The sequence below is a fragment of the Ursus arctos genome, unplaced genomic scaffold (genome assembly GCF_023065955.2).
Source record: "Ursus arctos isolate Adak ecotype North America unplaced genomic scaffold, UrsArc2.0 scaffold_3, whole genome shotgun sequence".
NCBI classification, from domain to species: Eukaryota; Metazoa; Chordata; class Mammalia; order Carnivora; family Ursidae; genus Ursus; species Ursus arctos.
This window is the reverse complement of record NW_026622985.1, coordinates 14,447,875-14,475,516: the sequence shown is the minus strand read 5'-3', so window position 1 is coordinate 14,475,516 and position 27,642 is coordinate 14,447,875. Positions and strand designations below refer to the sequence as shown.

The window sequence follows — 27,642 nt, the reverse complement described above, 5'->3', positions numbered from 1 at the left end:
CTGCTAGGAACAGTTAAGCTTACAACTGAAGTACTGAACTTCTTCCAGTACAGGTATATCATTTGATCACAATCCTTATGCCTAGCCTTGCCATGGCCTCCTGACAGATGGGAGTTTACCTCCTTATCCCTTGACTTGGGGGTGACCGTCTGTCATGCTTTGGCCAATGGATGTTAGCGAGTGTCATACAAGCAAAGGCTTGAAATAGGCTGGCATGGTTGACTTGTTTTTTTGTATTCCTGCCACTCACCATGAAAAGTATAAGCTTTGGGGGAACCACTGGTCAAGGAGGATAGGAGACACAGGGAGTGCACCAGGACCCATCATGACTACATTTCTCAAAACTGGCCAGAGGAAAAAGACGTGTTATTTCACAGAGGAACAACCCAAGAATAATAGCAGATTTATCACCAGAAATAATGCAAGCAAAAAGATGGTGAGTCAATATCTTTGAAGTACTGAGAGGAAGAAACTTAGAATTCTGTGCCCCTTGAAAATATTTTGGAAAAACAAAAATGAGAGGACTATTTGTTCATACATACAAAAGCAAAAGGAATTCACTGCCATCAGACCCACACTACAACTAATGTGAAAGCACATGGTTCAGGCACAATAAATAATACTCGAAGGAAACACGGATCTATACAAGGGAATGACGAGCACCAAAGGAATGAGAAATACTATGTAGGTAAAAATATATGACTTTAGTTATTATTTAAATCTCCTTAAAAGACAAGTGATTGCTTAAACAAAGAGAATAACAAAGTAACATGAAGTTGCTTTACATTAAAAAGTAAAATCTAGGAGAAAGTAAAATCTAGAACAAAAATAGTATAAAAATCAGAAGGGGGGACATGTAAGTATACTATTGTGAGGTTCTTATACTCTACCTGAAACGGTGTACCACTAGTCAAAGGTAGACTGTAATAAATTAAAACATGTACTTTAAGCCCTAAAGCAACTACTAAAATAACAAAACAAGTTATAGTTAATAAAATTAAAGAGAGTAATAAATAATCGATTAATCTAAAAGGCGGCAGCAAAAAGAGTGAAGAAGGGTTAAAACAGATGACACAATAGAAAACAAGTATCAAAGTGCTAGGTTTAAACTTCACCATATGGGGGCGCCTGGGTGGCACAGCGGTTAAGCATCTGCCTTCGGCTCAGGGCGTGATCCTGGCGTTGTGGGATCGAGCCCCACATCAGGCTCTTCTGCTATGAGCCTGCTTCTTCCTCTCCCACTCCCCCTGCTTGTGTTCCCTCTCTCACTGGCTGTCTCTATCTCTGTTGAATAAATAAATAAAATATTTTTAAAAAATAAATAAATAAACTTCACCATATGAATAACTACATTGAATGAAACTGGTCTAAATAATATAATGAAAAGCAGAGGTTATTAGGTTGGACTAAAAAAGCAACACTCAACAAGATATTGCCTACAAGAAACTGATCTCAAATAGAGAGACACAAAAAGGTTAAAAGCAAAAGGATGGAGAAAGATACACTAGGCCAAATCTAACCAAAAGACGGCTGTAATAGTTATACTAATGTCAAGTAAAGCAGATTTCAAATCAAAGAACATTGTTACGGGGGCGCCTGGGTGGCTCAGTCGTTAAGCGTCTGCCTTCGGCTCAGGGCGTGATCCCGGCGTTCTGGGATCGAGCCCCACATCAGGCTCCTCTGCTGGGAGCCTGCTTCTTTCTCTCCCACTCCCCCTGCTTGTGTTCCCTCTCTCGCTGGCTGTCTCTCTCTCTCTGTCAAATGAATAAATAAAATCTTAAAAAAAAAAAAAAAAGAACATTATTACGGATAAAGAAGGTCATTTCCTTCTAATCATTAATTCTAAACATTTATGCATTCAATCGTAGAGCATGAAGATACATGAAGCAAGAACCAAGAAAACAGCAAAAAGAAATTTTAAAATGCACCATTTTGTAGGGGAGATTTCACTAGCCCTCTTTCAATAACTGAAAGAAGAAATAGAAAATCAGCAAGGTTATAGAAGATACAGAAAACACCAAGCCCTAATTTGACCTCATTTGCACGAAAACACTCCACCCAGGAGCAGCATACACATTCTTTTCACGTGCATGTAGAACACGGAACATAATAGACACTATTCTGGGACAATGAGCAGGTCTCAATAAATATAAAAACATGCAAGTTGCACAGAGTATCCTCTCTGACTACAGTGGAATTAAGTTTGAAATCAGTAAGAGAGTTATTTCTGGAAAAACCCACAAATGTTTGGACAAAAATAACCCAAAGAAAGAAACCAAAAGAAGAGAAAATCAAAAGAAAGAAGAAATCAAAGTGGAAATTAGAAAATATCTTGAATTGAATGAGAATAAAGACAGCACACCAAAATTTGTGAGACACTGCTCAGGCGGTATTTAGAGAAAATTTATAGCACTAACTCCCTATAGAAGAAAAGAAGGAAGGTCTCAAATCAATAACTCCAGCTTCTACCTTGCAAACTAGAAGGGAAAAATACACAAAGCAAATTAAACTCTAAATAGAATAGTGAAAATTATGCAGATCAGAGTGGAAATGAATAAAATAGAAAATAAGAGAGAGAGAGAATATCAATAAAACCAAAAGGAAGTGCTTTGAGAGGATTAATAAAATTGATAAACCTCCAGCCAGACTGATCAGGGAGGGCGGGAAGAAAGAGAGGGTACAAATTACCAATATCAGGAATGAGAGAGGGGGCATCACCACAGATGCTAAAAAAGAACAATAAAGAAGTATTATAAACCACTTTGTTCCAATACATTTAACAATTTAGACGGAAGAGACAAATTTCTTGAGAAATACAAACCTACCACATATAGAGAAGCTGAATTACTGTGTTGTACACCTGAAACTAATGTAACTTGTGTATCAACCATACCCAAATTAAAAAAGCAAGCAAACAAACAAACAAACAAAAAAACACCTTAAGAGAAAAACAAAACAAAACAAAACAAACTCCATAGGCACAGATGACTCCTCTGGTGAATTCTACCAAAGAGTTAAGGAAGAAAAAAAAAAAAAACCAATTCTACACAACTGAAGAGGAGCGACTATTTCTCATTCTATGAGGAAAGCGTTACCCTCGTACTAAAATCAAATCAGAAAATGACATTATTAAAAACAACACCCTATGGACTAATGTTCTCCATCAACACGGATGCAAAAACGCTGGAGAAAGCTATTTAGCAAATTGAATGAAAATATATATAAAAATGAACTGCATCATGACCCACTGGGGTTTATCTCAGGATTGCATGATTGACCTACCATCTGAAAACTCACGAATATAATTCATCGTATTAACAAACCAAAAAAAGAAAACTCATAGGATCATCTTGATAGATGTAGAAAAAAGTATTTGAAAAAATTCATATCTGTTCCTGTTCAAGACTCTCAATCAAGTAGGAAAAAAAGGCAACTTCCTCAACCCGGTAAGAGTATCTAGGAAAACCTACAGCTATCATCACATTTAATAACCAAAGACTGGAAGGCCTTCCCCTAAGATCGTGACAAGGATGGCTGCCTCGCCACTTCTATTCAACAACACTGGCAGTACTAGACAGTGAAATTAAAATAAGCAGAAAAAGAAATTAAAGGCATTAGATAAAAAGAAAAAAGTCAAACTATCTTTATTCACAGAAGATATGATCACTTATATAGAAAAATCCAAGGAAATCTATAAAAAAGGCTACAGGAACAAATATTGAGGTTAGCAAGTCTGCAGGATATAGCATGAATATGCAAAAATCAGTTGTATTTACATATAATAGTATGAACAACCAGAAACTGAAATTTTAAAAATACAACTTACAATAGCACTAGAAATTTGAAATACTTAGGGATAAACCCAACTAAAGATGAGAAATACTTGTACATTGAATACTATAAAACATGGCAAACATAAATCAGAAAAGACCTTAATAAAGGGAGAGCTATACTGTGTTTATGGGTCACACAACTCAGTATTATTAAGATGTCAATGTTCCCAAAGCTGATCTACAGATTCAATGCAATACCAATCAATATCTGTACTGGGTTGAATACTGTGCCTCCCCCACCGCCCCCAAAATTCATGATCATAAGGAACCTGTGAATGTGACGTTACTTGGCAATTAGGGCAGATGTGATGAAATTAAGATGTGGTCATACTAAATTAGGATGGGCCTTAATGAAATGACCAGTGAGCTTATAAAACAGAGAAATTTGGATACACAGACAAAAGGAGAATGCCATGTGAGGATACAGAGCACAGAGGACACAGACACACAAAGAAAATGCAGCGTGATGACATAGGCAGAGACTGGAATCATGTTCTAGGTGCCAAGGAACACCAAAGACTGCCAGCAACCACCAGGAGAGAGAGGCGAGAAAGGATCCACCCCAGACCTTCAGAAGAAGCATGGCCTTGCTGGTGATGACTTTGGTCTCTCACGGCCTCCGGGACTGTGAGAGAATAAATGTCTGTTGGTATAAGCCGCCCAGTTCCTGGTTCTTTGTTAAAACAGCCCTAGTCATCTAATAAAATATCCCAGAAGGTGTTTTTGTAGAAATTTACATATCGATTCTAAAATTCATATGGAAATTCAAAGGGTCTAAAATAGCCAAAACAATCCTGAAAAAGAATGACAAAGTTGAAGGACTAACCTTATCTGATGTCAAGACAACTTTACCTACAGTGACAGTAATCAAGATAATATGGTACAGGCACAAAAGGTAGGCAAATAGATCAATGGAAAACCAGAGTTCAGAGATAGAACCACATACATATGGATAACTAATTGTCCACAAGGTACAAAGGCTATTCAGTAGAATAAGGATAGACTTTTCAACAATCACGCATCATTAATAAAGAAATAAACTTCAACCCACACTTTGCACCATATTAAAAAATGAACTACAAATTGGTCACAGACCCTGTTAAACTGTAACAGCTTATGCCATAAAACTTCTAGAAGAAAACACAGAAGACAACCTTTGTGACCCTGGTTAGGCAAAGATTTTTTTAGATGTGACATGAAATGTCTAATTCTTAAAAAAGAAATAAATTGGATAAATTGGATTTCATCATAATAAAAACCTTCTACTCTTCAAAAAAGCACTAAGAGAACGACAAGATAAGCCACACACTGGGACTAAATATTTGTAAATAATATATCTGATAAAAGACTTGTATCCAGAATATATAAGGGACTCTCAAAACTCAATCAAATAAATAAATAAAACATCAGCAAAAGTGTTTCACAGACGCCAGTGATGATACACTGATGTCATAACATTCTTCAGACTCATCCACAGTATCACAAGTAGCAGGATTTACATTTTAAGGCTCAATAATATTTCACTGTGTATATATACCACATTTTCTCCACTCATTCATCCACTGGACACTTAGGTTGTTTCCATGTATTGTCCGTTGTGAATAATGCTGCAGGGAACACGGGAGTTCAGATATCTCTTTGAGATACTGATTTCATTTCCTTTAGATAAATATCCAGAAGGTGAATTGCTGGATCATAAAGTAGTTCTATTTTTAATTTTTTGAGGCAACTCCATACTGTTTTCCATAGTAGTTCTACCAATTTCCATTCCTATCAACAGTGTACAAGGATTCCCTTTTCTCCATATCCTCACCAACATTTGTTATTTCTTGTCTTTTTGATGATACCCATTCTAACAGGTGTGAGGTGAGAGCTCAATGTGATTCTGATTTATGTTTCTCTGATGGTTAGTGGTGCTGAGCTTTTCATATGCCTGTTGGCAATCTGTGTATCTTCTTTGGAGAAATGTCTCTTCGGGTCCCTTGTCCATTTTTAAATCCAACTACTTGACTTGCTATTGAGTTGTATGAATTTCTTATATATTTTGGATATTAACTCCTTATCAGATAGGTGATTTGCAAATATTTCCTCCCATTCCCTAGATTGCCTTTTCACTCCGTTGACTGTTTCCTTTGCTGTGCAGAAGGTTTTATGCTAAGTAAATTAAGCCAGACACAGAAAAACAAGTGATCTCACTTATATGTAGAATCTAAAATAGTCAAAATCATGGAAGTCGAGAGTAGAATGGTGGTTGCCAGGGGTTAAGAGGAAGGGAAATGGGGAGATGCTGGACAAGGGGTATAAAGTTTCAGTTAAGCAAGTACTAGAGATCTATAATGTTCAGCATGGCGACTGTAAGTAAAAATAGTGTATTACACACTTGAAATTTGCCAAAAGAATAGATATTAAGTATTCTCACGTCAACAAAAATAATAACAAAAAAAAGAGAGTAATTATGTAAAGAGATGTATATATTAATTAGCTGGATTGGGGAGATTACTTTACAATGTAAATATATATCAAAACATCAAGTTGTATACTTTAAATACATAAAATTTTTTATTTGTCAACTCTACCTCAGGAGAGCTGGGGGAAAAAAAAGATACGCAGATGTCAAATGAGTACATGAAAAGATGCTTAACATCATTAGCCGTTAAGGAAGTGAAAACTAAATTTCAATGAAATAACACTATACACTTAATCAGAACAGCTAAAATTAAAAAGACTAACCATACCAAGTGTTGGCAAGGATGCAGAGGAACTGAAACTCTTATGCAATGTGGATGGAAACACAAATAGTATAATCACTTAGAAGTTTGGCAGTTACTTAAAAAGTTAACCTTATTCCTACCATATGATTCAGCCAGTTTACCCTTAGATACTTACCCAAGAGAGATAAAAGCATGTGTACACACAAAGATTTGTATACAAACGTTCACAGTACTTTTATGTGTAATACCCAAAAACTGAAAACAACCCAAATATCCATCAATAGATGAAAAATCCCCCAAACCCTGACATGTCCATAGAATGAGATACTACTCAGCAATGAGAAGAAATGAACTGCTGATACACGTTACAAAACGGATAAACCTCGTAGGAATTATGTCGAATAAAAGAAGTCAGACCAAAAAGGGTACATGCTGTATGATTCCATCTAGGAAATTCAAATGAACATATGCGGACAGAAAGATGAGTGTCTGCCTGGAAGGTGCAGTATGTGGAGAGGAACAGGAGTGATTACAGACGCACACTTTGGGGGTGACAGGTATATTCATTATCCTGATCCTGGCAATGGTTTCACAGGTATACACATATTTCAAACCTTATCAAAATGTATACTTTAGGGGCACCTGGGTGACTCAGTCGGTTAAGCGTCCGACTCTTGATTTGGGCTCAGGTCATGATCTCAGGGTCGTGAGATCAAGCCCTGAGTCAGGCTCCGGGCCGGATGTGGAGCCTGCTTAAGATTCTCTCCCTCCTCTCCCTCTGCCCCAATGACAAAAAGTACATTTCAAAAGTACAGTGGTTTCTGCTGGGAAATGTCATGACGCTTTTAAACTTTTACCCTTTGCTTCTCTGTAATTTACTAGTTTTTTGTGTTAACAATGCATCCTTTATGGCATTATTCTTATAAGCATATCAGGTAACAGAGATTTCAATTTATAGCCATAGACACAAAACATTTAGAGTTTGCAAACCATCCCCCCGGGTTGCATACAGACACACACACACACACACACACACACACACACACACACACACTGATTTCCTAATATAACACAGTATTTCAGTGAGCCAGATGACAATAAAGCCATAGGTACTCTTTCTTCCCAAGAGTTCTTTATTTTTTATTCTTTTATTAAACATATTTTGAGAACATTTATTCTATTCTAAATGTTATGCAGGAGACTTATAACTTCCCAACAAGGCAGGGGAGGTCAGATAAGGAAGCTTAAGACAGAAAGCTTAAATAAAGTTTTTAGCAATGAGGCCAACTGGAAGTTATTTTTCATGTCATAGATATGTCTTTTATTGAAGGGTCACAAAATAGCTTACAATTTCTAACAGTGAGTGAAGTTTGAGCATTTCATTAGTAATGCATGCAGCGGCCTAAGGAAACTTAACTTTATGACGGGAAGGAAGCCTGTGACAAGGCCGCTACAGATGGGTCCATCACAGTTAATGTGAGTAACAGTAATAACAGTAATAACTCTACTGCCCGGGCTCAAGAGCTTTAGACATGCGATCTTACAATGGGACATCATCGATTATTTCATAGGACATTGTCAAGTATTTGTTCTACAACTTTTATTATATTAAACACTAAAATAGTACAATGAAGATCCATTTGCCCATGACCTAGACTTGTCACAAATGTTACATTTGCTCTATGGGTCTACCTACGTTTATATAATCCTGAAAATGCTCTCATGAGCTGACACACAACAAACTCAACTTTCTAAGGAACTGTTTCCCTAGGTGGGTGGGTTGTTATTTTTGTTTTGTTTTGTTTTGTTTTTACCAAACAAGTCGGTAGATGGCACAACCATCCTTAGTGTAGCACGTTATAAGTCTGCTCGTTGGCCTTGCATACGCTGAGCAAGAGCTCAACAGCTGACAGTACTGAGAAGAGGGACAGAGGGGACAGGGAGAGGGCCTGTGCTTACAGTGACTTCTGTGATGACCACTGGATGAACAAACCAGTTCACTGCATCTGGAATTTAATAATATTGCTGATACGTAACAACGTGAAGGACTTGGCTAATATCGAAAACCCAAAGATGTTTCTCAAGAACATACATCCTGAACATTAATTAAAGAAAGAGTTAAGATGGATTTGTTCAATTTACTGGATGTCTGGTATCCGTTATCCTGAAGGGGCTTAAGATGCTGGCACGCGCGGTCTACAGACTTCTGCTTTCCATGTCTGCCCTGGGAGCATCACGGTGTGGCAGAAAGATGACAGATCTACTCAGCTTTCGAGTAGGGATAATGGCCTATAAATCATAGGGATGATGTCAAAACTCAATTGAAGGAGACTGTGCATATAGCGTACTCAGTCTCATGCTTTCCCATCGTGAGCTCCTGCCCGTCTCCCCAACTCATTCTTCTGCATTCCCCTTCTCCCCATCCTCCACTGGCCTCTCTGCGCCAGCTAACCCCCACTCTCTGCCCATACCTCAAACCATGTTCAAAAACACAAAATCACAAAAAAGCTTCACACCATGAGATGCTTTGCAAAGAGAATATAAAATGCAGAACAGGAGAAGGTGCAAAAAGAATAGGCATTGCGAGAGGCTCAGGAGTCTGAGAACCTTGGAAGGCTGTGAGGCCAACATACACAATGATTTAAGAATATCGTCAGGGCCCCAGATGATAAGCCAACCACACTGCTTGGCTACTGCTGCCGAAAGGAACCCATGGTGCCGCAGGTGACCCACCCGGGCAACGGACCGACCAAATGCACTGTTTTCTTCCTTCTAATTTCCATATTACTAATTCTTTCAGTGTTACAAGAATGCTAACATGTTTACTTTGAAAAAATATCAACTGGAAGAAGAGGCAGCTGGTCCAGAAATGGGCTATGGATGAAAAGAAGAGCCAGGGCGGTATTTAGAACCAGGTGACAGGTACCAGGGAAGTGAGTGGTGCGTGCGTGCAGGATTGCAGGATGGCCTCTGTTTGGATGAGACAAAAAGGACCCTTCCGTGAACTTATTAAACAAGTTGAAAACCTACTTCCATTTGATTGGCTAGGAAAAATAGGATGATTTCATGAACTTAAAATGTGAGCTGCAGCGTTTGGCTGGAAAGCAGAGATGAAAGGTACCCAAGTTAATGTGCTAACGGGACGCCCACAGCCACGCGACTGCCTCCCCGCACAGCAGGTACTCCCAACAAGAATGGACAGATGGGCCTGGAGGAATCAGCTTGGATGGTCAGAAGATAATCTGCCTGGATTTGCAAAGGAGAAGGCTGTATGAAAAACAGAAAACAGGCAACATCGTTGTTGGGACAAGACTGAGGCAAAATAGCTAGGGGTTCCCTGCTATGAAAAAAAAAAAATCTGAAAACAGGAAATCTCGTCTTCCTCTGTGCCATGTGAGAGGTAGCTAGGCAAGCAGGGACCCTGCCCCTAGCCCTGCACCTAGGGGGGGCCCCCACCCTCTTGAACACCTTTCCTGATATTTCCTAAGTCCTCTTCTCGTGGTGGCAGCTGTGGCTAGCAAGGCTATCCAGTCGGGGCGCCCCAAGTCGGCACCAGGACCCATGTGGGCCTGGCCCCCACCTCTCCTCTTTGGAGCGCTCTGTGACCCTATTCTCTATGGAGCATCCATCATCTATCCCAGGAAGTCTGGGGCTCAGGTCCACCCAGTCATCCTGGAACGTGGTAGCCAGGTTTGTTTCCAAGAGGGTGGCTGGTGAGTAGACTGCTGCCACCGTCCAGCATGGCATTTCGTGTGTGGAATCCCATGGGACTGGCCACCAGAACGGTGCTGATATGCTCACTTAAGTGATTCAAATTGGTTATATGGACAGAGGACCTCCCCCCTGCCCCCGAGCAAAAATATTTGCTCAGAGCCGCAGTCCCTACGGAAAGCCCTGGTGGGAAAGGAGGGTGAATATGGATGGAATTAAAGTCGGAAGAGAAAGCAGTTCAGAACATTGTTTGAAGGGAAAAGAAACAACCTTGCATGTGCACATATCTATGTGTATACATACATGATAGCCTTTTCTGTCTTGATCTGTTAAAATCCTATTTATATGCCATAAATGGATTTCTTGGGACATAATACCTTCTAAATCTTCATTTTTAAATATGTTTCACCTAATGCCCATTTCCCTGGAACAGGTAGTACTTTGGGGTGAAAGGGAGACTGTTTGAGAAACTGATTTAAACAAACGGGTCTTTTGTTGCAGAACTTCTCAGAGCCTTGAACACACGGACATAAACAATGTAAAGCAAAAGGAGATGCAGCTGCTCCCAGCCTCCTATGATCAGGAACCCCTTCCACAGCATCTTATGGGACCTGATGGAAAATGCTGTTTTAAAAGGATAATGCAGGAACACACACACACAAACACACAGGAGATTTCTTCCTATTTAGTTTCTTGGGAGGGAAAAATAGAAAAGGCTGGGTTTGTCCTCCGGCAGTTCCATTTTTGTAAACATAGAACCAGAAAAGCAAGGTCAGCCCTTTGGTGTTGACACACAGACCTCTCCCTGTAAGCAGACAAGGCTATCTCCCAGAGAAGATTCTATGATAGAGCTAAGGTCTGGAGCCATTAGAGGGCTCTGTAGGTCTGATGGATTCGTTTCGGATCCCAGGACACACTAGGAGAGACTGTCACCATAATGAAGCTTGGTGGTCGAGAGACAAGCGAATCCGTCAGGTGAGGAATATTTCAGTCCCCACATCTGGAGCTCCTGGGTGGGATTAATACAAACACTGTTCTTCCCCACTGAGCTCAGGATAAAAATAGCAAACTGGGGACACAAACCTATCTGCTCAAGGTAGAATAACTTAATAAGCTTTGTAAAAATATCAAAATAAAACTGAAACAGATCACTCCTTATTATTATAAATACATGTATCTGGGAGAAAAGCTTTTCAGATACACCTCAGCTTGCTAGCTTCCAATACCCTGATCCCACGCAGCTGGTAACTCATTTTCTCCTGACATTTCTATTTATTGTTTTTCATCATTTACCTGTGCATGTCTAAAAACATTATAGACCTCAGGGCAACCTCCCAGGGCCCCCTCCCCTCTTCGGGAGCTTTGTACTATCACTTTGCTATTGCTCAATAAACCTTGCTTTGCTGCCCACCAAATAAATAAATAAATAAATAAATAAATAAATAAAAACATTATAATCCTGATAAGACAGTCCATTCACTTAGAATATGCAGCTTCACATATAATCTTTTTTTTTTAAAGAGATTTTACTTATGTGACAGAGAGACAGCCAGCGAGAGAGGGAACACAGCAGGGGAGTGGGAGAGGAAGAAGCAGGCTCCCAGCGGGGGAGCCCGATGTGGGACTCGATCCCGGAACGCCGGGATCACGCCCTGAGCCAAAGGCAGATGCTTAACGACTGTGCTACCCAGGTGCCCCACAAGAATCCGATCAACACATCTGCTATTACAAGCATGCACGTACGTGTATATGTGAGTCCAAAGGTCAGAAATATGGAGTATTTCCAGTCACACTATTTTTAAGTGGAGCAGTTATAAATGGTCGATCATGATATACCCTTGACTCAGCTGGATATTTCCCTGGAATAAACCCTGTTTATTCACTGTGGTACTTGGTTCATGGTTCATGGCCACAGATTTGGAAATCCTGGCAGACAACAGTTGCTCTCCCAGCGTGATCCCACGACCAGCGGCATCAGCATCACTGGGGGGCTTGTGAGGAATACAGATTCTTGGCTCCCACCCCCGATCTGCTAACTCAGAAACTCTGATGCATGTGACCCAAAAAGGGTAAAGGAACACATAGCTGTGCATATCTACAGAGGAACAAGCAACTGAGGAAGAGGTTGAGAAGCTTCAGGGAAAGGCAGCATCCACGTAATTTTAAGTAAAGCTAGATCATATCACTAAGTGAGAAAGTGGACTAAACCATAAATCCCTGCCTCACGCCATCTCTTGACGTGGTGACATGAGATGAACAGCCGCTTAGTCAACAGAGATGCTTCTGGTCACACACTCGGGTCCACTGCAGGAGCCATGCTGCTTCAGATGAGGAAAAAAACACAAAAACCCCATTCTCCCTCCTCCCGATGAAAAGAAAACAGTATAAATGAAGCTGAACCCCAAAACGCACCTGCACAAGGTCTCTGATGGTTAGTTCTTTTAAAACCACCTGGCGAACTGATGGAGGGGGTGCCCAACCACCGTGTTATAAAAGGTCCGGGGGAAGGGGTGTCTTCCTCTCCTCCCCTGGGCCGTGGAGTTGTGCGCCAAGACCAGCCAGGCTGGGGCAGGTGGCCCTCCAGCCAAATGCATCACTGCGGCAGCCCCAGCCCAAACCCCTTCTGCTTTGAAAGGTGCCTCCTCTCCCTCTGTCCCCGACTCTTGACTTTTCCCATGACCACCGCTCAACAATATCACGAAAGTTCTCCCTCTTAGAAGTACTTCAGGGTCTCTTCTAGCACTTGTAATTTTAAAAAGTGCTTTGGTTCTTTTTTTTTTCCCCCTACCATGAACGACCCTTTATGAGCCAGCCAACTGCAAATAACAAAACATTTTAAAGGAAAGAACACTTTTGAACCCCATCTTAGCTTTAGAACTCGTCTACGTGCCACATTGCCTCGACTTCAGTTGCCTCCAGTGCCAAATGGAGGTGCCTTCAGCCAAGGACATGTGGCTTCTAGTGAGCACGCTCTCTATTAGGGGACGGGATCGAGAGCACGTTCTTTGAGGGTGCAGGGGAAAGCAACTTGAATAAGGATCTGATCACCCTAAAACACTCTTAGTCTGAAAACTGATAGAGCAAAAAAGAGAAGGAAGCTGCGCTGTTCGCAAACCAAAGGGACGGAGACAAGTTGGAAACGAAAACTGCTGGAGTTTGGGGCCCATGCAATGGCCGGTGCCAGGTGAGATCACCTGGCTCTGAGACCACTATCCCTGATGGGTTCTATGGAACCACAGGCATCATCTGTCCGTGCGCTAATCACCGTGCAAGTCTCCCTCTTCAAAGGAGCCGCTAAATCACATGTCACAGCCCCGTTACCTTACCAAATTCACCATCTCCTACCAACCACAGAAGAAGGAAAACAACTGCTAAAAGTTACTGAGCCTTATTGATAAATGCCCGTAAAACAACAACACGTTATGATTTGCCACCGCATTGCTTCTAAATGTCTATTTCCTAAGCTATGATTAGTACGTCATTCCTGTTATTATCAACAGGATGTGACTGTAATTGGCATGTCGTCCACAGTGTTGTTATGGACGTACTCGGTAATTACAGCACTGCGTTCACACCTCTTGCAAAATGTAGGTATTCTATCTGACCCTGAGAACACTGGGGGCAAGTGATATTGGCAGGATGTTTCTGGGGGCTTTCCCTGTTAAAGTAATGGTTTCAGCAGCATGAGGAACAGCTCTGGAGGTGAAGAAGCTTCATTCTCGAGACAATGGGACAACCAGGAGGCTAGCAGCGAGGGGTCTGCAGCCGACCAAGGGAGCTGGACCACGTGCACCCCGGGGTCTTTGCCAAGTCATGTAAATGGATACAGTTCCTTGTGCCAAAGGGCAAAAGGCTTAAAAATATTCACCTCTTTTAATTTCATTTTCCTATTCTCTACCGGGAAGCAATACAGAAGAAGTAATTGAGGCTGTAAACCTGAATTCATATATACTGATGTTCACAGAAGCATTGGTGAAGAAACAGGAAAACAGAAAGTGACCTGTGACCACAATCACAGTCTGGTCCATCCGTCGGAGAGAATACTCTGGTTACACGTTTTCTTTTGAAAAGACAATATTGTGACATGAAAAAATGTTCAGTAAGATTAAGTAGAAAATTCGGGAATCCATAACAATACAATCTGAATGTTGTGGTACAAAATCGATACACACCTAGAAACCAAAGCCTGAAGGAAAAGAAACCAAAGGGCATTAGTGGTATGATGTCAGTGACTGTTAGAATTCTTCATTTTACACTTTTCAGTATTTCCAAATACTGTGCGTACACCTCCCATTTGGGACTCCCAAGTGATTAAAGCAAACCCGGATGAGACCGGAAATGACGCTGCCGGCTCTAACGTCTGCCACCTTGAAAGCTGGTCCCTGAGGGTCCCTCGGCCCTGGTACGTGTGTGCTCATCCCCACCCCACAGCCGGCACTTACCTGCGAAGGCGTCGTCACGCTGATTTCCGGAACGAAGTTGTCCTCGAAGAAACTGATGATGTTCTCCTGCTGGAGTTCCTTTGTTGGGGTGACTTTAGGCAGAGGTGGGACGGGAGGCCCTTTCCTTGTCTACAAAACAACAGAAACACCAGCAAACTAATTCGGCCACAGACAGCATGCGAGATGTGTAGAAATGCCCCATGAACAGTGCTGGGCGGACGTACTGGTCACTGACTGACATTTAGATATGCACAGAGAAATAAGGGGCCTGATGGAGTAGAGAATGCTGTCTGCCTTGGTGGCTCTGGGAGCACCAAGAAGCAAGGGCCCCTCGAGAGACACTCAGGCGAGGCGACCCCATCCACCTCAACGCCAGCGCTACATGCAGGGCTGCAGGGCTGGGCGCCCACACCTCTCAAGTTAAACCAGGGTGACCCCCTATATGAAGTCAACCAAAACGGATTCCTCATTTCAGCAAGAAATTAAAATTTGACACTATAACCAGGAAAGCTTTTCACCGGACTCAGTGAGACCACCCACAGACAGCACACATTTCACTTTCCACCAGTGTTTGGAGAAGTAAGAATTCACAGATCTACTCCATGGATCTTTTCACCACTTTCCTTTAGTTTCAAAGACTTGAACTTCAAGTCTTGCTGTAGGAATTTCATCTTCACCCCACGTGGTGAAGACAAGGGTGGCAATGTTTCTCTGTAGTGACCTTTTCCAGCCCTTACTGTGTCTCTCAATCACTTGTTCCAGACGCTTCTGTTGAGTGTCTACTCATGTGCCACATACTGTGGGTGATCCCAAAAATGTGGCATGGCATACGAACCTCACGGCTTTCTTGGCCATCCTTGCTCCAAGTGTAACAGAAAGTACTAGAGGAGGGAAAGTCCAGGGAGAAGGTGGGACTGATCGGAGCCTTCTGAGAGCGAGAGGTGGGAGGTGAGGAGGGCACGCGAGCCTAAGAAAGCTGAGGCTGTGGAGAGAAGTCTCAACCCACCCGAACACAGGGTATGTGAGCAAACAGGAACCCAAATTGTAGAACTGAGTGGATTCCCTAGTGACCATCACAATGCCTACAGCCTCAAAGTCTCCCCAACTGGAAACTCCTTTTAGTGTCCCAGCACCATGGGATTAATCCCAGATGGGGTCACCTCACCACGAGTTCTTCCATTCTCCCCAGTATTGACCTCTTCCTACCTGTGAGGGTGACCTAGGCCTTGCTGGTGCGGGAGACGCAGGTGCCAACGTGTGATTGGGACTAGTTGTCGGGCTCGGGATGGGTGAAGGCTCCTCGGGCGGTGACGGTGTCTTTGCGATGCGGAGAGGACCAGAATCGCTAGATGAACACACGAGAGTCAGCGATGAGCCTTCTAAGGGACAGCACTTACTTTCCAGGGGTCCTCCGTCCCAGAGGAATCCTGAGGCACATCTGGTTCTGTCATCTAGCCCCCTTCTAAGTTAATTCTGGTGGTTAGTAACAGTGTTTGGTGACATTGGTACCATTTATTGTCTGTGGTCTGTGTGCCAGACCCCATTCATATATATTATCTCTAACCGTCACGACACCCAGGCATCACCATCCCCACTTCACGGGTAGTAAAGTGGGGCACAAAGAGGTTAAAAACCCCTAAAGTCACTCAGCAATTTGGTGGATCTGAATTCAGGCTTTGGGAATGCAAACCCCCTGATCTTTGCATTGTGCCAAACAGACTCTGCCAAGAATCTTTCAAATATAAGCTGATTTAGCTAAACCACTTTCACTTTTGATTTAGAAGAGAATCTTGCTATGTCATAATGTACAGAAAAACCTACCCTGAAAATTATAAATTTTATGTTAAAGGCACCCTCAGGATAGTGTTAAGATTTTATAGAAGTCAGGGGCACCTGGGTGGCTCAGCTGGTTAAGCGTCTACCTTTGGCTCAGGGTCCTGGGATTAAGCCTCACATCAGGCTCCCTGCTCAGTGGGGAGTCTGCTTCTCCCTCTCCCTCTGCCCCTCCCCCCACCTGTGCACATTTTCTCTCTCAAATAAATAAAATCTTTATAAAAAAGATTTTATAGGAGTCTTTTTTGATAACATCTGAAAACAAATTCATTAGTTGTTCCTCTGTCTACACCTTATAAAACAAAGACTCGGCTCAGATACCTTGACATGTGTGAACAAATTACGAGAGGGCAGAGAGTCCATAGTGTTTCCTGAAAACCCACTACGTTCCTGGTACTGGGCCAGATGCTTGGGACCAGCTCAAATGCAATGACCAGGAGGGTACTTGGGACACATCCTATTCTCTAAGTCTTTCTAATGTCTACAGATTGAGGGAGTAGGGTCTGTACCCCAAAGTAAAGGACGTACACCACAGCATGGCCTACATAGTCAAGGGAGTGGGTCCTGCGGAGAACACGGACGAGCCGCATGATTGAGGCTATGTGCCAGCAATCATGGCCTCTGCCGGGAAGCACGGCCCCAATCTGTGCTCAATAGGGCATCCCCTGAGCTCACTCACCACCTTGTTCTGCAGAGGAATGATGAAAAAAATGAAAGGAACATTTGTTAAGCAGCCGTGGCCCCATTTTCTCTGCATTTCATCTGATCCAGCAATACTGATTTTCAGACACACTTGTCCCGTTCATGTCTCTATGAGGGAGTCCCCTTAATTTTTTCATGTACGTCATGTTAAAATACCCAATGTCATTTTGATGTTCTTATTACAACTTATTCTTTGTTCCAAGTTCATATTATATTGGAAACAGAAGTCCTTTCCTGTATTCTTTTAGGGAATGTTCTTTCCCTTAGAAAGATAAGAGATACTAAATGCTTACTTCGTGGAGCCAGTGTAGCAGACACTAGTATGACTGTGGTTAATACAAAGAATATCGAATAAGAAAATAAGCTCTCTCCAGAGAGATCTGAACATATGGTGTGCAGGTGTGTGTTTTTATAAATGTGCGTGTATGAGTGTTTATGTTGATTGACATTAAAAATGCAAAAATTACCTTACAAGCCATTTAGTTCAATACTATCTTTTTTCTGTTGATTAAAAAAAAAATGAAATCTTTAACCAGAGAATTAAATGGATGCACTTAAGGACGGCTAAGTAAGTTCACTGCAGAGTCAGAAACTGGAATGCTGATCTTCTGACTTCCAGCCCAAGACTCATTAGCCTGCATTCCTTGAGTACATAACGCCTGAGAAGGATGGAATAAAGGGCTCCAAAATCAGAGGAGAAAGCTGGTAGGAAGCCAACTCCTGGAAAGGTAGAAGATCCACTTATGGGTTGCTGGGCCTTTGGTGTATTTGACTGACATGATTCACGATAATAATGTGAAACAGAATCAAAACGATGCAGTGTTTGTGAGGTCAGGTTAAGAGGCAGGATGATGGCGAGGTCTCACCTATGCCCTCTTTCCTTTCCCAAAATGGACCATTAAAGATGCCAGTATAAGGACTCAGTGTTGTGAGTTTGGGAAATTCCTTTCTTCTCCAAAGAAAGTAACAGGTGCACGACTAGAAAATTTTTACCACTGCTGACAGGTCCCATGGAAACTGGAGAAAAGCAGATAGCCAGTTCTATTGTGACCATGACAGACACCCACAGAGTAAATCTGAAGGCTAAAGGTCAACGTACAAGCACAGAATGAGGCTGCTGTCAGCCTTTACGTGGAAAGGCTCCTTAGTTTTAGATTTTTCTAGAATGAGTAAAACAGCATAGGCTCATGCAGCCTACAGAAATTGCAACAAGCATGGTGTTTGAGGTGAACGGACATGACTTGGCTCATGTCCTTGATGAAGACAGCCTACCTGGGAGCTCCTTGAATGGTAAAGGCCTTGTCAGCGTGCTGGTCGCCCAGCTTCGTCATCACTTCATACAATTTGTGGCAAAGCTAGAGGGACAGAGACCATTTGTCTATTAGCTATAAGACATTCTGGTGCCAGTTCAGGCGACTGCTCCAAGAAAGGGACTGTCTACCGAGAATCTTACAGTAGCGCGGATGGTCTCCGGTTAACTTAAATTCTGCAACTGCGCCATTTAAAACTCATGTCAAAAGTGAAAGGCCACAAACACAAATAAACCTTTAAAAAACCAAAATATATTTATTAGAGGACAGAACAGAAAACAAAAACTTATTGCTCCCATTGACTCTCCTAGAGATAAAGTCGTGCGAGCGCCCTGCTGAACTCAGACATTAGCTGATGACAGAACGGCTGATTATCCGAATGTTCGGACACCCATTTCTCCTCAGCCTAAAAAGCACTGCTTGAATGCCAACTTTCAAAGCTGACTGAAAACAAAGCAAAACAAGACTGTGAGACTGGGACACAGAGAAAAGGCATCTCAGAAGAGAAATGGAAACAGGCCGGGATTCCTGAGAGCCATTTGTACACCCAGAGATAAAATCCGCACAAAACAGAGAGAACTATGTGGTCACTACCCAACACTGGAGAAACACCACTGAGCGTAATAACGCACTATGAAAACCAACACACAGGTGACAATGCTACGCCATTTCATTCGCTTTCAGAAAAAAAAAAAATGTTCATTTATGTTATATTCCTCAAATAAAAATAATCATCGTTACTCACCACCGCGATTTCCTTATGAAACTTGGCCTCGAGGCTGGAAACGTTTTTGAAAGTGTTGACGTAAAACCCGACTCGTCTGCCATGTGGAGCCACAGAGGGGAAAGAAGAGTAGGGAAAGATCAGTCAGCAAAATTGTAATTTTTAATAGCGATACAATGCATTACGAACAGGTTTTCTTTCTCCAACGTTGAGTATCACTGGACGGAATTTGTTGACTCGGAGTAGAACCTCGCCTGTCGCGGCTGATGCCCGGAGACAGTGGCTCTCAGGCTGTGGTGTGCAGCTGGAGGCCCGCTTCTGATTCAGCAGGTCTCAGGTGGGCCGGGGGATTTGCATTCCTAACAAGCTCTAGGTGACAGAGGCTGCTGGTGCAGAGAGAAGGCTTTCGGCAGTGTGGCCCGATGACTTTGTATTTTATTTATTTTTTATTTTTTTAAAGATTTTACTTATTTATTCGACAGAGATAGAGACAGCCAGCGAGAGAGGGAACACAAGCAGGGGGAGTGGGAGAGGAAGAAGCAGGCTCGTAGCGAAAGAGCCTGATGTGGGGCTCGATCCCACAACGCCGGGATCACGCCCTGAGCCGAAAGTAGATGCTTAACCGCTGTGCCACCCAGGCGCCCCAAGAGTTTGTATTTTAGATGCGTGTCTTATAAAGGGCTGGAGATACAGAAGTTCCCCAGTAATTTTTATACCCTACGCAGGGTCTCGTTTTGGTACCATAGATTTGGATTCTGAAAGGTGTTTGACGGGGGGATATAGAAAACTTCCCAATTCACTACAATTCCTCAACTAAGGTAAGAGGGCGCTTTCACTGAGCAAATAGAAACACAAGCTGTCCATTCACAATATCGTGAACGTGTCTGTGAAGCAAAACCATGGGGTGGGGGTGGTTCCTGGGATGGGGGAGGCTTATGTCTGTCATAGTACGCACCCCCAGCAGCACTGTGGATTCAGCCTGGTACCTCCTGTACAGGCTCCCTTTGCTCTAAATGAGGGCTCTTTGGATTCTATTAATTTAATCCTGAATTCAGCTAGCAAATTACTCCTTTAATTCGTGTTCTTGTTTCAGTGGCATTCTCAAAAATAACTCCAGAATTCTGATTGGTTCATTAGATTCCAAATCCCAAGTAAGGACTTAGATGCCAGAAACCTTAGATAGGCCGGAGATATGGAATAAACATACACTTGGGGGGCGAGGGGGTTGTAGTAAGAATACTTATTTAGGGGGAGTAAGAATGTGCCTATACACAGTAGGACCCCTCTTATTTAAACAGTAACATGAGGGGTGCCTGGATGACAACGATAATGACAGTTAAGCGTCTGATCCTTGATACTGGCTCAGGTTATAATCTCAGGGTCGTGGGATCAAACCCCTCATGGGGCTCCGTGCTCAGTATGGAATCAGCTTGAGACTCTCTCCCTATCCCTCTCCTTCTGTCCCTCCCCAGGTTCGTGTTCTCTTTCTCTCTCTTTCCCCCTCTTTCTCAAATAAATGAATAAAATATTTAAACAATGACATGAAAGGATAGAGAATGGGAAGCCTGGGTGGCTCAGTCATTGAGCGTCTGCCTTCGGCTCAGGGTGTGATCCTGGCGTTCTGGGATCGAGCCCCACATCGGGCTCTCCACTGGGAGCCTGCTTCTTCCTCTCCCACTCCCCCTGCTTGTGTTCCCGCTCTCACTGGCTGTCTCTCTCTCTGTCAAATAAATAAAAAAAATCTTAAAAAAAAAACAAAAAACAAAAGAAAGGATAGAGAAAAGGGGGCTTCCCGTCTCCCTGTGCCTTGTGGTGAGCAGGATTCCAATATGCAGAGGTGGACGAATGTTCCATCATCATTAAAGCAGATAGAAAGAGCAGCCATCTAAACACTTCACATATTCCCTCACTTAATTCTCGTAACTACCCCCAGGGTAGTGAGCCTCAGTTTACATTCTGGTTAACTGAGGCACACTGGTTAACTGAGGCACAGAGAGATAAACTGTCCAAGGTCTTGTAATTATTAAGTAGAGAACCTATATTTGGACCCAAAAGGAGGAAAACCAATAGAAAAGCATGCACTGTGAAGCAAGAAATTTCTCTTCAGCATGAATATCATTATTTCTGTGGTTTCTGATGAAATTAGGTGGTTTCTAATTTTAGCAAAATAAAAGATAAAAATTGAGATTCAGAGATGAAATAATAGGTAAGTACTATGTGCATCCTACCAGTAAGACTTTTTCTTTTTTTTTTTTTAAGATTTTATTTATTTATTTGACAGAGAGAGAGACAGCCAGCGAGAGAGGGAACACAAGCAGGGGGAGTGGGAGAGGAAGAAGCAGGCTCCCAGCAGAGGAGCCTGATGTGGGGCTTGATCCCATAACGCCGGGATCACGCCCTGAGCCGAAGGCAGACGCTTAACCGCTGTGCCACCCAGGCGCCCCAAGACTTACTTTTTCTATGGCTTAACCTGTACCTTAAATTCCTACCACACTCCACTTAATATTTTTTACTTAATAAGACAAGTTTATTTGAGTTTCCTGCATTCTTTTCGGCTTTATTGAGGTTTAACTGACCAATAAAATGGTAAGATATTTAAAGTGTGCATTGTGGTGACCTGATATACAATTGTGAGGGGTTCCCCCCATCTAGTTAATGAACACAGCTATCACCCCATACATTTATCTTGTGTGTGAACATTTCTACTCTCTTAGCAAATTTCAATTATATAATATAGTGTTACTGACTATAGTCACCATGTTTTGCATTACATGCTCAGACCTTATTCATCTTACAGCTGTGAGTGCCCTTCTACCAACCTCTCCCTATGTCCCCCACGTCCTAGCCCTGGGCATCCACTTTTCGACTTTCCATTTCTATGAGTTTGCCTATTTTCCTTCAGATCCCACATATAAGTGATATGATGCAATATCACCGCACACCTGTTAGAATGGCTATCATCAAAAAGACAAGAGATAACAAGGATTGGTGAGTATGCGGAGAAAAGGGACCCCTCGAGCCCTGCTGGTGGGCGTGTAAGTTGGTGCAGCCACTATGGAAAATGCCTTGAAGGGTTAAAAACAGAACTACCACTGGATCCAACAAGCCCGCTGCTGGATGGATTTCTGAAGGGACTGAAAACAGGGTCTCGAAGAGGTACAGGCCCTGCCTGGCTCACGGCAGCATTCTTCACAGTAGCCAGGGTACGAAAGCAATCGAAGTGTCCATCAACTGGCAAATGCTTGAAGATGTGAGACATATCTGTACACGCAAACATGCAGGTCGTTATGTATGTAATTTCACACCAAAATGAAAAAGAGGTGAATTCAGGGACACGTGGTCACTGCTGGTATTGAACATTACAATTAAGCAGAATGTATGTCTTTCTCTGCCTAGTTTATTTCACTCAGCATGACACCCTAAAGGTCCATCCACGTTATCCCAAATGGCAGAACCTCCTTCTTTCTTATGACTGAATAATACCCCATTGTGTGTATGTGTGTGTCTATGCGTATGTATCTATAGATAGACAGATGCACATACATATATTAATAAAGAAAATCCTGGCACAGGGTGTTCGGGGAAATAGTAACTACTTGGGAGGGTCAGACCAGCAGCCTGGGAGATGAGAGCCTAGTGAGGCAGGCAGACCTGTGCTCTGGGGCTGAGGATCTTCCAGACCATTTGCAGGCCATGGTTGCTTGCAGCCCCTAGCCCTGTCTGAGACAGGGGGACGGAGAGGACCTGCACCAGAGGAAGCTGGCTAAAGTAGCAACAGGATGGGAGGAGAGACTACAACAGATGCTCCAACAGCACTGCAGAGGGACCGGCTCGCTGTCCTGTTTGCAGGCAAGTCTTTCTGGGGCACTTCAAGTGCCAACCCAGGACCCCTTCTCTGGGACTCCCATGAACCAGTCATTCCTCATACCTTCCCCCTCATTCAATTACTCAACAAAGGGCCTGTCCACTCCGTGTTCATGCCTAGTGGTGGGCTCCGGAGGCTCCAGGAATGACAGCTCAAGTAGAGGAGCACCTGAGCACAGATTCGTGAACACATGCTCTATCATACTGATGAGCCAAAGAAGCAGATTTCCAGACAGTGTGTGACTGTTACAGTTACCACAAAAGGCCACACACAGTGAAATATCAACAATGAGTAGATTCAGACAGAAACAGCTAAGGGCACTGAGAAGACAGGGGAATGAACAGGCCCTGTGCCAGCTGTGAACATCTGCTTGAGAGGATAAACTTATCCTGCCCTGAAGAAGGGTCAGATTTAAATAGAAGGCAAGTGCAGATAGGTGGGGGGAGGTGTAGATGGATGGGGGTGTAGATGGACTGGGGGGTGTAGATGGAGGGGGTTTGCAGGGTATAGTTGAACTTCTATGAATTAATACTTGGTGCATGGCTCTACCCTTTCCTTAGAATAAGGAGGACATGAGATGTAATGAGCACTGGGTGTTATAGGCAACTGATGAATCACTGAATTCTACTTCTAAAACTAATAATATACTATGTGTTAATTAACTGAATTTAAATAAAAATAAAGAATTTTTTTAAAAAGGCCTAAACTAGGTTTTCATCAAAAGGCAGGACCTGATTGACATACAAAGGAGCGAGCCTTGAGTGTGGGCATAAGTCACGGTGGATTAAAAAGCACTGAAGCATTGAGATTGCGTTTGGCCAGACAAGGGGAAAGGTTTCCCTCCCAACTTTGTCTTTCAAATATTCCCATTGTGTTTAAGATTCTATAAAGTCTTTCATATTATAAGATATTCTGACAGTTACTTATACTGAATGACCAAATATTATTTGGGGAAGACACATAAGCCCGAACGACATCAGTCAATGCTGGTTTTGAATGCTTATAGAGAACATTAGGAAAAAGAAATTTGGTTACATACCCAATACATATTAAGGCAAATAATAACTGTCTTTTGGCAATTTTGGCGATTCTCCCGGGAGTATTATCTCATAACTGGAAGTGCTGAGCACTGTGGTACCTTAGCTCTTGCAAAGATCAGTTTAAAAAGCAACTGAGTAAGTAATTACATTGGAGACCACAAAAAATTCCTTTAGAGGGGAAATGCACAGGCTAACTGTCTAAACTGTATGCAAATGACTACTTGAGCTTGGGTGGTTTATCTGTTGAGGAAGATGATAAGCTCTGGAGAACTACCAGCCGACTTGATGATGAGTGTCCTTAATACGGACGAAGACAAGGATGCCAAAGATGGATATAAAGATTTTGGGGACAAGTATTTCTTGAAATAGGAGTGTAAAATATATTTCTTAAAAAAAACATAATTTCATATAATTTGTGATTTTAAATAGGCATGAATAACTCAATTAAAATTATGAATAGATATTTGTCTCATCTGTATCCCTAGAAGTTTTATATATTCAGGCTGCTCAAAATCCTCTCCTTTGGGGTGACACAGCGGGCTCCTCAGCAGACCACAGAGATCTGTCAAGGGAGAGCTTCTAAATGACAAGCTATACAGGATGAGGTCAAAGGCACAAATGTGAGGGCAAGACCACCATCATAACCCACAGGCAGATGGTGAGGGTAAAGGCAGGGCCAGTGAGAATAGGGAGAGAGAGACCAATCCGGAAGACCAGAGAGAAAAAGGATGGCTGGATTCCTCTGATGGTCCTCTGGTTTGCTATAGTTACTGACTCCACAGTCTGCAGCCTGGGAGCCCAAGAAGGATAGTACCACAAAGAGAAATGCAGATGTTGAAAGAATGAGTCAGTTCAGAGGAGCAATGAGTTACTTTCACACCTATTGAACTTTGGGTTATGGCTGGACATTGAAGTGGACATGCCTCACAGGCTGATTTTATCGTGAACTAGCCAAAATTTCCTCTAGATATTTCAGTAGTTCAAAAATAAACATGGAGTCAATTTTTTGGACAAACTCCACTCCAGACCCTCAAACTGCTAACAATTTAGAGGATAAGTAGGAACTCCAGAATATCTATGGAGAAACGTTTTAAGGGGTGCCAATCTGGTTGGAAGCTGGGCTGCAGGGTTTGCCTTAAAGCAGGGTTGCACGGAGAACACAATTCTGTTTATTTGGCATGGAAGCATGAGCCGCTGATGGAAATTGAGAGACATAAAGCCTCACTTCATCCAACAACTTCTTCACTTTACCGTTGAGTGGGAAAAATAAGACAAAGGACGGACAATGCACTTAATGCCACAAGAAACGCAGAGTACCCGTAATAAGAAGAATATTTAGCACTTCAAATGGGAATGAAGCTCAGGTTAAAAGGTCAGAGCTGAAAGCAGAAGTTTGGCATCAAAGCTGGAAGACTAGATGACCTCTCAGAATAAGTTCTGCCAAGAGATAAAAGGTATCCTTGTAAACTTCAAAGTTAAAGGCAGTTCTCCCCATGCCTCTAGTTGAGATCTGGGGCTCCACTTGAGAAATAGATCACGGTCTAAAACTCTGCTGTCAATATAATAGCTGCTACTCCTGTGTTGTTATTTAAATTTAAATGAATCAAAACAAAAGAAATTAAATCTAAAATTCAGTTTCTCCCCCATCCTAGCCATAGTCCAAGTGTTCAACAGCCCACCACATGTGGCAAGTTGCTACCTCGCAAAAGCACAGAAACAGAACACTTCTCTTGGACGGCACTCTAGCATCAGGGGCAATAAAGACAAGAGAAGGGATATCCCTGTTCTTGATCTTCTAAAAGAGACGTGGACACACCTGTACAGAAACAACGTTACCTTGACCATAACGATGGTAACTCTTCTTGTAAGTCAACATTGAACTCTTCAAACACTTTCTGTGCTTTCTGAAATTCCTCTTCTGCCTAGAAATGACACATAACAAGTGTTTACGCTAAAAAATATCATTGAAAGACAAGCCATTTCTATATACAACAAAAGCATTTAACATAAAATGGGAATAGCTTTATGGCATCCAAGAAACATTTTGAGAAGGACAGAAATTTGTCTGGTTAAAATCCACATAATTCTTGGGGGGCGCCTGGGTGGCTCAGTTGGTCAAGTGTCGACTCTTGATTTCAGCTTAGGTCATGATCTCAGGGTTGTGAGATCTAGCCCCACCTCAGGCTCTGGGCTGAGCACGGAGCCTACTTAAGATTGTCTCTCACCCTCTCCCTCTGCCCCTCTCCCCAGTCACATGTCCACATGCGTGCACACACGCGCACACACACACAATGTCTCTCACAAACCAAAAAACAAGATCCACATAATTTTTTTCAATTAACAGTGAAATATTAAGTCTTATTAAGACACGAAAATTGACTTGATTATAATGGTTGCTTTTGTAGTCTGGCAGACTCTGGCCACAAAAGCGTGTTAACTGCCTCTCCCATACACTGCTCTGCTCTGGATACTGGACATGGATGCTTCCCAAAGAAATTTTCCATCTAGTGAGAAGTCTAAATAATTACATGACAAACTAGGGCTTACAAACTGTTGCTGGGCATGTTTTTGGGGAAGACGGAAGAGAAACAGAGAAGGTTCCACAGGGCAAGTGACATTCTAAAGGAATCTTGAAGAATCAGCAAATATTCGCTGAAGAAGTGGATGGAGAGGTACTGCAATACATAAAGATGGCATTCCCTGGGTTAAAATTCTAGGGGCGCCTGGGTGGCACAGCGGTTAAGCATCTGCCTTCGGCTCAGGACGTGATCCCGGTGTTATGGGATCGAGCCCCACATCAGGCTCCTCTGCTATGAGACTGCTTCTTCCTCTCCCACTCCCCCTGCTTGTGTTCCCTCTCTCACTGACTGTCTCTCTCTGTCGAATAAATAAATAAATAAATAAATCTTTAAAAAAAAAAAAAAAAATTCTAGCTTACTAATTGTGTCAACTTGTGAGCTGATCTTAACTTTCTTCATCTCCAATACCTCACTGATAAAAAAAGAGACACTCACGCCTACTTCCACAGGTATTGTGAGTATTATGAAATGATGGCGTATATGAGCATGGTGCCCAGCACCTATGGCGCCTTACACGATGGGCAGCTCTTATTGTGGCTGCTCGGAAACTGATGTGTGAGCCATGGGAGCTCTAGTTTAGGATGTGTATATCAAAGAAGGAACAGAGGAGCAAGAAGATTCAAAAGCTGATTAGGTTAAATAGGTGAGTCATAACCAAGTTGTGCGGGTCTCATATGCACGCTAAGAAATTTAGATCTGTTTTCTACAGGTGATGCGAGCCATTAAAAGACAAGCAGTGGAGAAGCATATCTAGATATGTGATGTAGAAAGACTGTTCAGACAGCTGTGTGTAGGCAGACAGGAGAAGGCAAGACTGGAAGGAAAGGGAATAGTTAGCAGGTGTCAGTTGGCATCTGTAAGTGACTGGCATACATAGTAAAAGCTACTGAAA

At 42.5% G+C, this 27,642-nt stretch overlaps 1 protein-coding gene across 2 annotated transcripts in view; it reads right to left on the bottom strand.

Moving 5' to 3' along the window:
- AMPH (amphiphysin) overlaps positions 1–27,642 on the bottom strand; it is a 212,003-nt gene that overhangs the window by 46,519 nt on the left and 137,842 nt on the right. For both annotated transcript variants that reach the window (XM_057304272.1, XM_057304273.1), the window contains exons 7-11: positions 26,008–26,093; positions 19,288–19,363; positions 18,505–18,587; positions 15,904–16,042; positions 14,698–14,826 (exon numbers count right to left, since the gene is read on the bottom strand). In XM_057304272.1, the coding sequence (XP_057160255.1) occupies positions 14,698–14,826; positions 15,904–16,042; positions 18,505–18,587; positions 19,288–19,363; positions 26,008–26,093 (513 nt within the window). The remainder of the gene's footprint in view (positions 1–14,697; positions 14,827–15,903; positions 16,043–18,504; positions 18,588–19,287; positions 19,364–26,007; positions 26,094–27,642) is intronic.